This window comes from Watersipora subatra, chromosome 7 (assembly GCF_963576615.1).
Source record: "Watersipora subatra chromosome 7, tzWatSuba1.1, whole genome shotgun sequence".
NCBI classification, from domain to species: domain Eukaryota; kingdom Metazoa; phylum Bryozoa; class Gymnolaemata; order Cheilostomatida; family Watersiporidae; genus Watersipora; species Watersipora subatra.
The window spans coordinates 45,939,950-45,954,944 of record NC_088714.1 but is presented as its reverse complement, the minus strand read 5'-3'; the positions used below and the strand labels follow the sequence as shown (position 1 = coordinate 45,954,944).

The window sequence follows — 14,995 nt, the reverse complement described above, 5'->3', positions numbered from 1 at the left end:
AATTACAATGATGGATTTATAACAAGTCAGCTACAAATTGTCTATAAAGTGTTGAAATAATGCTTTGTTTACTTGGACATCATAACACGCCAACTGAAATATACTTTGCCTCTAAATAGCCAATAGTAAATCAACTCTCCTTTAAAAAAACCAGCTAATAGTTGGCTAACAATCGGCTCAGCAACTAACTAATTTTACCGAATTAATTGATTCTTAAATATTGTTTCTGTAGATGCTTCAACATTGGCCAGAACAAGAGATACTATTGTGAAAAACTTCAGAAGATCGACCCTAATCGCTGCCCTTAGCGGTTAGTTGTATACTGTTAGTTCACTCATAATCTAAATGTATTTTTTCTCACACCAGATTAATCTAGTCGAAAGTAAAAGACCATGCTTTGAATGATTCACAAAGCAGCTCTCTGTATACATGTACCTTCAAGAAAAAATTTAGTTTGAAAGAAAAGATAAAAAACGCTCTGTTGGCAGTTAAATATAGGTGAGCTAAAAAGTTACTGCTATTGCAATTCTGTTGAACGACATAAAATGAGATTAGTTAGCAACTCCATAATATGCACTCAGAAACTATGCATTGATGCTAACGTCTCTTTGGTTTAATAACAAACTTCAAATGAAGAGAGGAGAGAGTTGATTTCTCTCTTTTTCATGGCAAGAAATATGTATGCAGACAGCGCTATTATGCACTCCGTTAAATGCATCAATAGCAGATGCCACAGTAACCACTTTAGTGAGGAAATTGAGCTGTCTTATAGAGTGCAAGTATTTATAGTACTTACATTTCATCATCAAAGTAGTGAAACTCTACATGCCATAAGATTTTCCATGACTAAATTTTAACATCCATTCACTAGAAACTGTAAGACAGACTATCATGTAGAAAGGAAACCACGCAACCAATTTGCTGGCTGCTGATTCACTAAGTTACTGTGAAATCATTGTAGACTAGTGTGCCAGACATAGTTGTAAAGTGAGTTCCGTAAAAAAAATTGTAGATATCAAAATTGGAAGTAGTGTTACCTCATGTGACCAATGAAAGTGATTGCTGGCTTCTTGCTTGCGCTTTTAAGTGCATTATTGAAATTTCTTTAAATGGCATTTTATCATCTTGTATAAAACTTGGATCTGAAGAATGTTTAAATCTTTTGCTACCGTAAACCGATGTATCGGCTTATCAATAGGGTTTCACTTTTTTTCATTACAAAGCCAATACATTAGCTAGACCAATAAACCTTTCTCTCCAATGAAAAAACCTTGTTGCCAATCACATGTGACCAATCAAAAATTTTTTTGCTAAGCAATTCCATTTCTAATTATTTTTCAAAATGGAAAACCAGATTGCTCAGAAGTGTCAAAGATTTTGCGAGAGTTGGATTCACTAAACAATTTTATACTTATCTTGTGGAAAATTTCATTTTGAATAGGATACATTTTACAGCAAAACAATGTCTGCGTTGATTCTCGAGATATTGCATAAATACTAGCAATATATCGGTTTCTCGAAAATCCGTTCAAATTAGTTCGGACAGGATAGCGATCTTAGTGCAGTAGTGAAAGAGTTAAGTACCTGTAGTTGATAAGGGTTAATAAAGGTTGATAACAGTGAGATACAGAAAGATCAACAGCAACAAAATTTTTTTCTTCCATGAACTACAGCGTAAAGCATTTAGAGATTATTCAATAGAAGCACAAAATAGTTTGTGCATATTCCTAGCAGATTATTAAATTAGAAATAAAAATATGACTGCTATGCAGGCTAAGGTTTTATAAAATCCAGACATTGCTATATAGGCTACCCCTGCAACTACTAAAAGCAAAATAATAAAACATAAGCATCAGTTTGGTGCCATGCACCATAATTGAATAGAAACATTTAAAGATGCAGGAGAACCTTGGTGCCCGACTGCAGTTCTTTCCAGTTTGATGGTCAAGCAAGGGTTTGTTCAAAAACTGAAACTCATTCTAACCATAAAAATAGTAAATATTTTAATCTGTTTTTACCTTTAAGACAAATACTTGAATACCATAATTTGATTTTAGAAATATACTATAATAACTGAATGCTTGGCATTGGCTAATAAAAGTAATAATGATAATAATAGGCAATAAAAGTCTTTGCACAGAAAATTTAATTTTTATTTAACATATAACAACAGTTACCATTCTAAATTTCAAACTTCATATTATGATTGTGTTTTGTGCAGTTGAAATAAATTGAGGGGAAATAATAAAACAGCTGTAAAGGTTTTCAAACTTTTTTAAACAACCGTAACTTTTAAACTTCACATCATGAGGAAAATGTTTTGTGCAGGTCAAATAAATTAAGAAATAAAATCAAACAACTATAGAAGTGTTTAAATGTAAATTTGAAATAATTAGCAAGTAATAGCTACATTAAGTCTGTTTTGCTACAATTACAATAAAAGATGATTTGGTAATGATGCAATTAATATGAGCTGAGAAAACAAAATAAAAATCCTGAATATGTTGAAACAATTGTAACAACTCGTGCATAGAAGGGTGTGTACAAAAGAGGTTACTATTCCAGCAGAAGCTATCTATCAAAACTTTGAATACGATGATACTGGTACCTCTGCGATACTGATACCCGGTGTGACAAAAAATTACTTACAAGCTTCGATTCAATCCTCAAGCCTCAATCTCTCAGATTTTTACATAACATTTACAGGTTTTTAACCCTTTTCAACTTATGTGATATAAATCAGTTGCATACAACATTACACAATTATTCTGAAAATATTATAGCTAGCTGCTTCAACAAACTTCAATTTAATATTCGTTTTCTTAGCAGAAAAAAGTGCTTTAAACGCTATATGTCATGCAAAGTTTGTTTTTCGACAAAATGTTTTATGTTTTCGTATGGCGGAATTTAAAAAACATTTCTGCTTGAAATGGAATTATTGCCAATAAAGTAATATAATAATCTATCACCTGCTCAATTTAGATGATGGCCTCGGCATCATCAAAACTGGGCAAGTTATGGATTGAAGCTACTAACTCATCATCCACTGGTGTTATGCTACCAATTAACAAGTTTATAAGTTATACATTAATAACTTATTGAATGCTACAAATATAAATTAAAACAGCGACACAGAAAATAATGTTTAAAATACATGCAAAAAAATTAGCATCGTTTGCTTGCTACAATCAGATCATTGTTTTATTTGGTCTCATTTCAACTTCTTCCAGATATCCAACACTTTGATAAATATTATATGCCTGTAGATGTTGATTTTGTACTCAACTTGAAATTATTTGTTGTCTAAAAAATTGGTTAACCAGTAATCTTTGCAACTTTATCATTGCAGGTGCTCCTCAGATGGAGGAGTCATTACTATGGAGCTGGTTCTCTATTCTACCACTAGTTCACTATCTCTAGTAAGATATGACAAACTAATTTAATACAAAAACTTATTCATAAATACAAGCAATTAAAACAAGTTTTACACACATAAATACTTTTATTTTGTTAAAACTTTGCAGTAACATAGAATAAATTTATTAATTCAGTGAAGTCATTCCTTGTTTCTATGACAACAGGAATTCAGGATATATAAATAAAGATCCTGTAGTTGAAAAGGTTGTCATGACCAAAGTAGTTAAAAACTAGTTTAGAAAGCAAGATATGTTGAACATTAGCCACAGGTATTTACTAATATGTCTCAAAACTAAATTGATTGACGTACTACACTACATAAAACTGATAATTTTTGAGGTCAAATTTGGAATTTTTCTCTCGGTCATTTTTGACAATATTTTGTTTTAATGGACTGTAGTCTTGCTAAAAAAGCATCTTCACTTGAAGCAAATAGATCAAATGTAGTCATCAACATAATCAGTAAAACTTCAGCAGATCAAAACAAGAGCAAGTTGGGTCAGCTGAATCTGGAGAATGCATCCGGTTGTCCAGGGACCATGATCACCAGGGTATAGAGAGAAGAATATTACCAGAGAAGAAATAACTGGGCCTGACATTTTCCTAGTCAACCTGGGTCAGGCTGTACTGTGCCTTATTGTATTAAGAAAAAAGATTCAATATCTTTAAATTTGGCCATAGCTCTAGGTTACTTAGACACTGATTGTGGACCAAGTAACATAGGAATGAAGATGGTGCACCTTCTGATTGATCTCATGTTTGCTAAATTTATTTTGCTTTATGAAAACAAAAGTGGTTAATAAATCTGAAGTGGAGGTATATCTAGGAGTTGAACCTCAAATCAATTCTTCTGTAATGATAGATGAGTTTACATTTGTAAAGATTGTCCCCAAAGAGCATGTTTGTAAAGTCAACGAATGCGTTAACATTAGTACAAGTTGTACTGGGAAGAGATTGTGCAAAAGTGTGAGTAAGCTCACAAAAACTTTAAAAATCCGTGTAGTATCAAGCTTCGAGCATCCAATAGTCATTAAATGTTTTTGGTGGCCAAACAGAAGTGCTAAACTTTTGCAATTGTTTGCCAGAGTCTTAGACCCAATTGATTTTATCACTGACGTTATCATGCTAAATAAACTTTATTCTTAGCGATGAGGTACACATAGATAAGCAATAGTTTTATTTCTGAAAGCTTGCACTAAGTCAATGATAATGGACAAGATGTCAACTGATATCCTACCAGAAAAACCCAACAAAGATTCAGACCATATAAAACCATGAGGAAAAAACCCTACTAAAAAACCCTTATAATCAGTGGAGCTGACACCTAAATTGATAGAGTTTTTGGTTGAAAAAGAAAACTTTTGTTTTATGAGCTGTTTCATTCAAAGGAACACACATTTAGAAAAATGAGATGATGAATTCCTCAAAGCCATTAGCTTGCCAATTCAGACGTGAAGTTCACTGATAGCTGCAGTGTCTATACATGTAAGTTCAACAGTTGACTTTAAGTTGGTCCAAAGCTTAGGAATTTGGTACTTTAAACTGCAGTAAAAAAACAGCCGGTGGAACATTTACCAATAACATACAATTTAAAAATAGTATACGATGGCTCATTTGATTGTGGTTATACAATTAGTAGATCACTCGTCACTGGTAAACAACCTCAGATTCTTGAAAAGGTGGCGAATCAGATAGAAACAGTTATTGTGAAGGATGTACGACAAGATCGACTAAATCTCTATAGGCACTCTTTATACACAAAACAAGCTCAGATAACTTAATAAGTTTTTAAAGGTGCTTGATAGTAATCATCATATGAAAAGTGTGTTTTTATGCAAATTAAACGACAAATCACCTCTCATAAAACTGCTCATGCAAAAATACAAAGCAGGCTTGCTGGAGTCGCATGTTATTAGGCTTGTGTAATCTTTTGATCGGATCTTAGAAAACAGAAAATAATGTTTCTTGGGACATTTAAGATTTGAAGTTATCTTGCAATTCAAGCAGGGCTGAACAAACTTAAGTGAAAAGCCATTAGCAGAAACAATAGTAGAATTTGCTTAAGTAAATTTGATGGTAAAACGGGCAACACTTTTTATGTTGGCACTGCTATTGCAAAGAGTGCTTCAGCGACTAGATGAAAAGTAGTGTCCGGTATATGACTTTTCCACTCTTACATGGTAATGATTGGTGTGGAGTATAGTGAGCATCAAAGAAAGTGCTAGCATCAGCATCAACCAACACAGATAAGTGTGCAATGTTCATGGCTCAGTGACTGTAGCATCCATCATAGAGTGAGCTGGTATCACACTTGTAGAGGAGACCCAAAGGCAGTTTTGTCTTCACCGTTGTGGTACGCACTTGCTTCTCTCTTCACACAATCAGTGTCATAAAATGGCCCTTGGTTTTGACCGCCAATTCGGCATGTTGGAGACATCGATCAACCACAAGAGATGTTACATCGTTACACCCCCTCCAAGATTTGCAAAAATCCTAATACACATTTTATACTGCTGCAGGATTTACACTAATGCACATCGCATTAGTAGATTACACAGATTGCGCTTATGTGCAGCAGATGCAGTCACATCAGTTGCATTATTTCACCAATCTGTAGTTATGTTATACAATGGCAACCTCTCTTAATTCAGTCTTTTCTTTATACTACTTTTTTGCTACCCCGGTCCTTTTTGTAATTTTTTTGTGTTCTCATAAAGGAAAACAATTACTAAGAAATAAACCGTTAAAAATCCTTAATAAAGACTCCTTGTGCCCAACAGTTCATGCTAACCGAGGTGCAGAGACCAGTTGGTAGGCAGTGAGCATGGTGTGGCGCTCATGAATAAATAATGGTTGCAATTTAAAGTAATCAGAAAAAGACACCCATTGACACACAGAGTACTTTTTGTAAAGAGTTGTCTTCCTCTTAGCTGATTGTTAGGACACATGATGAATAGTAGAAGTTTTAATTACATGAATTCTCAGTCTAATAATTTTTAGGTCACAATAAATATCTGTTAGTTCGATCAGTAAGCACTTATTTTAAGACATCACTGTTTTACCTTGAGAGAATCTGTTAGTCTTTCACTTCCATATGATAATATGATTAAATTGCAGCGATGGCGTCGAACATGCGGTAGCCTTCACTCAGTACCCACAATACAGTTGTTCAACAACAGGAAGTAGTCTAAACGCCATTTACAAGCATTATGCTAAACAGGGCATGAGCAGTACTAAAACGGTTTGCTCTCATTTGTTGTTATATTTCTAAGAAAGCATTGACTACTTTCTTACCACCACTTTCACTCTGTTATGTTCCTGTATGAGCAATAACACAAGATGTGGTTTATTCGCTCTCATAGTATGTACTGCACTGTTGCATTCCAGACCTAGTTTATATAAGCCTGAGCTATGGCTATGTAATAAATAGCTAAACAAAAGCATTACTTGTATTAGAATATTTAGCTATATTAGAATAGATAGCGCAAAGTTAGCTTGACTTAAGCTTTATGATGGCAATCTAACACCTCCTCACTAGTCTGAAGATAATATGAACAGACGAAACGTTACGGATAATATTGTGTTTGCTGTCTCCTTCTAGATGATCTACGTGGATTATCTGGTCCATAATCACTGTGTAGAGGGTGTCTAGGATTTGGTCTTTTTGGTTGACGCACTGGTTCTTCAGAAGGTACCGAGATAGGTAGTCTGTCACTACTTTTATCCGATGTTTGAGATATATCTCCAGGGTGTAGGTCTTCTTCTGTGCTAAATCTAGGTTGTAGTTGTTTTACATGTCTCCTCCATGTAGGTCCGGGTGGCCATACTCTAACATAAACACTTCGCTGGCCATAGACTTTAGTCACTAATGCTGGAACCGATTGAGGCTGATTAGATCTTCTAGGGCCACAGTATAACGCATAGCATGGATCTCCAACTGTGATAGCTGTGAATCTTGTTTACTGTGTCATTCAGAAGCTGTGTATTCTTAGACTGTCTTCCTTGAGCCGAATGGGCTAGTGATGGAATAATTGTGTCAACTTTGCATCGGATTTGCCTTCCATGTGGCAGTTGGCTTGGTGAATATCCAGTTTCTAAAGGTGTTCTTCTATAATGCATCAGGAATTCTAATAATGCTGCATTAGGCGGTTGGGTAGACTTCCTCAAAGCTTGTTTAAACGATTGCATCATTCTCTCAGCAGCTCCATTTGTTGCAAGATGATAAGGAGCTCTTGATAAATGTGTAATTTCTCTTTCTTTGCACCACTGTTGAAACTCTTCTGATTTAAAGGTAGTAGCATCGTTTGTAACTAATGTGTGTGGATAGCCAAACTGTAAAAAATCTTGTTCTAAAAAATCAGTAGTTGATTTTGTCAATGTAGAACTGGTCCTGTGAATGCAGGAATATTTAGAGTAAGCATTTGTGAGAACTAGCCAGTTACTTCCCATAAAGTCGATAGCATGATCTGAGTGTAGATGACTCCATAGTTTTTTTGGTAGCATCCACGGATGTACAGGATACTTTGAAAGTAGTCTCTGATTTTCAGCACACGATGTACACAACTTGCTTGTCTCCGCAATGTCAGCATCCACTCTAGGCCAGTATAGTGCTGTGCGTGCTAGCTGCTTCATTCTTTGTATCCTAGAATGTCCGAGATGCATTATCTTCAGTACTTTTTTTTGTAAGCTGGTTGGAATTACTACTTTGTTTCCATAAAGTAGACAACCATCACACACAAATAATGAGTTTTCTAACTTTTTAAATTCTTTGATTTCAGAAGTAGCTAGAGTTGCTTCCTCTCGATGTGGCCATCCTGTTGTATATCTCATTACTGTAGAGGTAACAATGTCTTTAGAAGATTCCTTGATTATTGTTCCTGGATCTGTAGGGTTTAGTTGAGCTCCAATAGTTTTAATAGTGCAAATGATGTCTACGTCAGCATCATCTTTCTCTCTGTCAAACTCAACATCTGGTCCAACAGGTAGCCGACTAAGAGCATCTGCATTCTCATGTTTTTTAGTTTTTCTATATTCAATTTCATATTCATATTGACTGAGTAAGAGAGCCCATCTTGCTAATCGGTTAGCAGCAAGTGCAGGAGTTCCTTTGTTAGGTGCAAACATTGATGTCAATGCTCGGTGGTCAGTAACGATGGTGAACTTTCTGCCATAGAGAAATTGGTGAAATTTCTTCAACGCAATTATGATAGCTAGTGCCTTTTTTGAATCTGACCAAATCTTCTTTGGGTCGCCGTCAATGTTTTAGAAGCATGCATAATAGGTCTTTCACTATAATTATTCTTATATCTGTGAAATAAGACAGCTCCAATTCCTTTTTCGGAAGCATCACATGCTATTCCTATAGGCAGCTTCGAGTTGAAATGTGTAAGAACTGTGTCAGCAGTCAGCAGTTGCTTTAGCTGAAGAAAACTGGTTTCCTGTTCTGCACTCTACTTCCACTGCACATTCTTTTTAGTTAGCTGATGTAATGGTTCTGTAATCGTTGAAAGGTTAGGAAGGAATTTGCTGTAGAACTGTACTGATCCAAGAAATGAACGTAAACTGTTTATGTTAGTAGGTGCAGGCATCTGTTTAAAAGCATCTGTTTTTAGTCCTTTAGAAATTTCTTTTGCTGAAAGGTTATGACCAAGATATTCTACCGAGGGTTGAGCAAAATGGCATTTTTCTTTACGACATCGTAAACCTTTCTCATTCAGCCTTGCAAGTAGTTGACGCAAATTCTGTAAATGACTTGCAGCATCACTACCACTAACCAGTATATCATCTAAATATACAGCTGCCCCTGGTAGATCAGCTGTCAATTGTTCCATTATCTCCTGAAAATATCCAGGTGCTGAACTGATTCCAAACTGAAGTCTCATCTGTAGTAGTACTCCTTTTAGAGTGCTAAGAGCAAGCTTTTTCTGACTGTTTGGCCCCAGGGGTATTTGGTTGTATGCATCAGCTAGATCAATTTTAGTATATCCGTATCCTCCTTCTAACTTGTTCATCAGGTCTTCGGGTAGAGGTATAGGCTGTCGGTGAGTCTCTAATTGTGGATTGACTGTTTGTGAGTAGTCTCCACATACTCTGATCGATTTTTGATGACTGTTAGAAAGTTGCGCCTTCCTGACCGGAACTACAAGCGTACCATATTGATTAAACTGTACTGGTTTCCAAATTCCTCTTTGAATTCCAGTTTCGTAGGCTAGATATAACTAATCTTGAATAGCAAATGGGACAGGTCGAAGTTTGTGAAACACTGGTTTTGCATCTGCCTTGAATCTTATTTCTAGCACGTAATCTTTTAGACAGCCTAGATCGTTGTTAAATAGATCAGGAAATTCATTGCAGAGTTGCTCGCAAGATTGTTGTAGACTTTTGTCAGCTGTTTCCTGCTCTATTACTTTACAAGTCGTAGTAGTTTGTTGGCTGAGCAGGTTGTCTATTGATATCCCCAATAGTTTGATTGCTCCTCTTCCTCTCAGGTTGAGATTTGGAACCTGGCTAACTACAAAGTTCAAAGCAATATAATTTCCCTTTACGGTTTTAGTATTCAGCTGGCACTGTCCAATTACTTCAATAGGATGTTTTGAAGCAGATTCGTAGTTTGTCGTTGTTGTAGAGAGTACAGGTTTTCCAAGTTTACTCCAGACTTCCTCAGTAATGAAGTTGTCACAGGCTCCTGTATCCAAATCCATCTCTACAATCTGTTCTTCTATCTCAATACTCTTTTGAAGTTGTTCCATATGTTTTCATCGAATAGTTTTAAGCTGTTGTTTTGGTGTAGATTTCTGTGCTATAGGCCTTTTCTTAGTAGTTGCTTTTCTTTTCCGGCAGGCAACTCCTAGATGTCCTAACTTCTGGAAAAAATGACATGTAGCAGATCTGTATGGACATTCCTTAGCAGTATGTGTAGTTTATTGCATCTGTAGCAATTGAAAGTTGTCTGTCTTGTTTCTTTGTAGTTTGAAAATCCTGTTGGTGTCTTAGTTCTATGATCTGGTTGTACCTTGTTAACTTTTTGTTGCTTTCCATATACAGTTTCCTTGGCTATCTTGGCTGCATCCTCTGTTTCTGTCGCAGTTTTACTTTGAGAACTGCTTCATTATTTACTGAGTAGACAAACTGTGTTCTCATATCTTCATCTAATGGATCATCAATATTAGAAAAGTTACATGTGGTCGCTTCCTGTCTAATTCTATTTGCTAATTCATGAATAGTTTCTCCAGGTTTCCTTTTCATAGTACTCCAGAATTTCAAAGTACTCCAAAACTTATAATGCTTGCGTACTAAAAATCTTGTGGAATCATTTTGTTCTTTTAAGAAGTTATCTAATTCTTCCATGGTAACTTCATTTATAAGTTTTGGAGTCTCCAGTTGGCCAGCCATGTTACTGATCTGTTTGTAGAGAACAGGTGACTGATTAATTAAGAACACGATAACTTTTCTCTCCTCAGGTATAGATTGAGCTGCTACAAAAGTGTCATATCGATTCATGCAATCAGTCAATAGTTCTGTAGCTGGATCATACTCTGAAAACTTGGGTAAGGCTGCCGATGGTGCTAGCTTAGCTGCTGTCTCGGTTCGACCTTTCACCAGTAGTTCCATGAGTTTCCTATTTTCTTCCAGATAAGCTTGTTGTTGTTCTTGATGAGCTTGTTGTTGCTCCACCATCTTTTGGTTTTGAGCCGTAATTACTTCAATTAACTTATCCACTTCCGAAGACATACTTGAATATACTGAGGATGATGTATAGGCTTCTGGATTATATTCTTGTAAGAATCTCAGTTTTACTGCTCAAGAATATCCCATTCTTGTCGCCAATAACTTCTGTCATGTTCTTGTATGAATAATAACACAAGATGTGGTTTATTCACTCTCATAGTATGTACTGCACTGTTGCCTTCCAGACCTAGTTTATATAAGCCTGAGCTATGGCTATGTAATAAATTGCTAAACAAAAGCATTACTTGTTTTAGAATATTCAGCTATATTAGAATAGATAGCGCAAAGTTAGCTTGACTTAAGCTTTATGATGGCAATGTAACACACTCGCACTATTCTTCTAGAGGGCTATGATTATAAGTCTGAAAAAGAATGTTGGAAACAGTTTATTATTGTTTGAACTACGTAGAACTAAATTCTATGAAGGAAAATTGTGTAAATTTTTATTTTTCGAGATACTTTCATTGGTGTTTGTTGGAAATGATTTTATGTCGAAACAAATATCTACTCATGCTTTATGTCATATCAAATAGTTATATAGTTTTATTCAAATTTATCATTAAATAAATCATTAAAAGTATATAAGATTTGTACTTGGAGCCAACAGTAAGTGGAGTCCGCATTATATTATTAGCAAGAACTCGTGCCAACATGAAATGCTCTCCTCCTAGACATGGCGAACCTTTCGCTAAATTACATGAGCTCATAAAACAGTTGTCTAATCATGAGGCTGGTTTTACCAAAAGCATTACTGGCAAAATATTGCCATGTAATGATAACTTTTAGTCAATCTTATTTCAACCTCTCAGTGTTGGACCAATACGAGGGAAGTTACTTTTATTATTCTTACTCCTAGCTCACATTATCATAAGTAGGTCAGACTAAGAATCCTTTGGAAAGCACCCAAGAGAAGCACAGTTCCTGATAGATAAACGCATCATTGTAAAAGAGTGTATACAGAGTTAGCTATGCTACAAGCAAGCATGGAGTCATACATTACACATTCTATTAACTAGTTGCTTTGCATCTAAAGCAGTGGTTCTTAACCTTTTTTGCCCCATTCCCCTTTTCCAAACCTAAAGACAGAAATTCCCCCCTCCCAACTCCTTCAATTAATGCACTTCAACTAGATAGTAAACTTTATTTACATATACAACTTATATACATATATGTACATGTATATATGCATTTATTGCAGTCATATTTACATGGAATATTAAAAATGAATGTATATTGAAACTCAATATATCTATCATTGTAAGACAGTCAGCAGACTAGTGTGATTTCTGTGTTTGTTTGGAGCTGACCAGAATTTTGATGTTAGGAGTTGTTGTAGATAGGGCACACCGTAGGTCAGCTTCTACTTTCAGACGGTTTCTAGATTTGCTCTTTATGGTTAGCATTGCTGGAAGCGCTGACTCGCAAAGATATGTGGAAGCAAATGGTATGAGCATCTTGAAAGCGGCCAGGCTTATGTTGGGATACAATCTTTGGACCTGAACCCAAAAGTGCTCTATGAATAGCTCTTTGAAGTCATCTTTTAATGCAGAGTTGTTTGTCAGCACCAAAAACTCCTCCTGAAGCTGTTTTGGAATCTCGTGGACATTGCACCTGAAAGGGTCTCGGTTCAGGCTCATCAATTGCTTTGTCCTAGGATCTAACTTTACAAAATATGTCTCAAACTATGTTATCAAGCTGTTCTTGTGATGCTTTATGTCGGTTAGCAAAGAAGCGGAAGGAGCTTTCTTGTCAACTAATGAATGCAGAACTAGAAATGAAACTCTTACATTCCCAGTAGCCAGTCTTTCCACCCAGAGTTTGAGCTTGTCCTTGAATGCATTGATATTATCAGTTACATTCAACACATTTCTGTCTCTACCTTGGATCTTTGATCTTCATTGATTAAACCAAATATGTCAACCAGGTAAGCAAGACACTGATGGAAGCCTTCCATCTTCATTGAAGCCAGTAGTTTGGGTTTGTTATGAGTTTTTCAGAACTCATTGACCTCTGCTGGGAGATTGAAGAAACGCAGAAACATGTTACCCTTTGATAACCATCAAACTTTGGTGTAGAACAATAGTGATGAGTGCACAGCATCCATATCTTTGCATAACTTGTGGAAAAACGTGTTTGCAAGGCAGAGCCTTTGAAAAAGTTTACTACTTTAATCATTGAAGAAAGGTGTTCTTGCAATCCTCTGGGAAGAGTTTTTGCTGCTAGCGCTTGTCTGTGAATGAAGCAATGGGTACTCACCACTAAAGGACTCTTTTCTTTTACCAACTGTGCAAATTCAGCACGACAGCCAAGCATGGCTGGAGCACCAACAGTGCAAACTCCCATTAGTTTGCCCCAGTCCAGATGTTCTTTGCTGAAGAAGTCGGAACCAGGTTCATAACATCAGCAGCTGTGGTGGTCTCTGTTAGAGGACTGCAGAACAGAAATTCTTCTTCAATTGTCTCTCTGTGTACATAGCGTGCAAACACCATCAGCTGTGAAATTCTAGCAACATCAGTGGAGTCATCAAGTTGAATGGCGAACATGGGAGATGACTTGATCTTTTCAATTATTTGCTTCTTTATGTCCGCAGATATATCATCAATCCTCGATTTCACTGTGCTGTCTGAGAGGGATAAATCAGCTATCTTCCGAGAGGCTGTGTCTCCGATAATAATCTTAGTACACTCCAGCAGACAAGGTTTAACTAATGTTTCACCAATGGTGTGTGGCTTCTTATCTCTGGCGATATGGTAAGACAGAGCATAGGATGCCTCGGTAATGGCCTGTGCCTGGATCTGAAAGCAGCCAGTGGAATCCAGTTTTGCTCGCTTGAGTTCTCTCTCTTTAGCTTCAAAGTACGGCTTTGATTTATCCATGTGTTCTGCATGTTTATCTCTTAAGTGTTGCTTAAGTTGATGTGGTTTCATGGAGTCGTTAGCGAGCACTTTCATGCACAAAACACATTGTGGTACTTCGATGCCGCTTTTAATCATACAAGTGAATCCATAGTTAATGTAAGAATCATCATATGTTCGTCTTTTTGTCTTTGAAATTTCTAACACCTACAATATGGGATATGCAATCAAAATATTTGAATACGCTCAATATCTACATGAGCAAAATATCATACATATGTTAGGCTACCGAGCAAATTGTCAAAATGTTATACGTTTATGCAAACCAAATCGGTAACTGAACAATTAATATTGCAGAAATGTATATGCATGTAGTGTAGCAATCCTTACCTTTTCCACAGTTTTACATCTTGACTTGGTTGAAACCATAGAGTTATCTCCCGCTAGAGTGATAACTACACAAGCGTTTTTGGCGCCAACAAGGAGCGCTTAAGCCACGCCCTTTTTTGTGCTAGTCAGTCATAGTGATTGACTAGATTAATAACATCAGCCATGAGAATGGTTAAACAAGGATTATGAATTTCCAGTTAAGATAGTAATTAATGCTCATATTAAAGAAATGATGATTATAGTTTATCACTCTAATATATGCTTATTATTTAAAGCAATTCAATACCTACCAGGGATCGCTAAACATATTATGGAAATGTTTACTTCTCCATATCCTTTTCCATAAACATAAATATTTCCATAATTTTAGGGAAATGGATATGGAAATTTTATTTTAGAAATATGAAAATGGGATGGAAATGGAAATAATATAGAAATGAATAATGGAAATGTTATGGAAATGGAAATAATATGGAAATGAAGTAGGGAAATGTTATGGAAATAGAAATAATATGGAAATTAATTATGGAAATGTTATGGAAATGGAAATAATATAGAAATGAATTATGGAAATGTTATGGAAATTGAAATTGTGACATACACGT

At 35.8% G+C, this 14,995-nt stretch overlaps 2 protein-coding genes across 2 annotated transcripts; both read right to left on the bottom strand.

Moving 5' to 3' along the window:
* Positions 1-12,419: 12,419 nt before the first annotated feature.
* On the bottom strand, positions 12,420-13,488 carry LOC137400811 (protein FAM200A-like). The gene is made up of 2 exons (XM_068087150.1): positions 13,402-13,488; positions 12,420-12,806 (listed from the first exon to the last, which is right to left on the bottom strand). The coding sequence occupies exons 1-2, from the start codon at positions 13,486-13,488 to the stop codon at positions 12,420-12,422; spliced, it is 474 nt and encodes a 157-aa protein (XP_067943251.1).
* Positions 13,488-14,096, bottom strand: LOC137400810 (zinc finger BED domain-containing protein 5-like). The gene has a single exon (XM_068087149.1). The coding sequence runs from the start codon at positions 14,094-14,096 to the stop codon at positions 13,488-13,490; it is 609 nt and encodes a 202-aa protein (XP_067943250.1).
* Between the last annotated feature and the right edge of the window lie 899 nt (positions 14,097-14,995).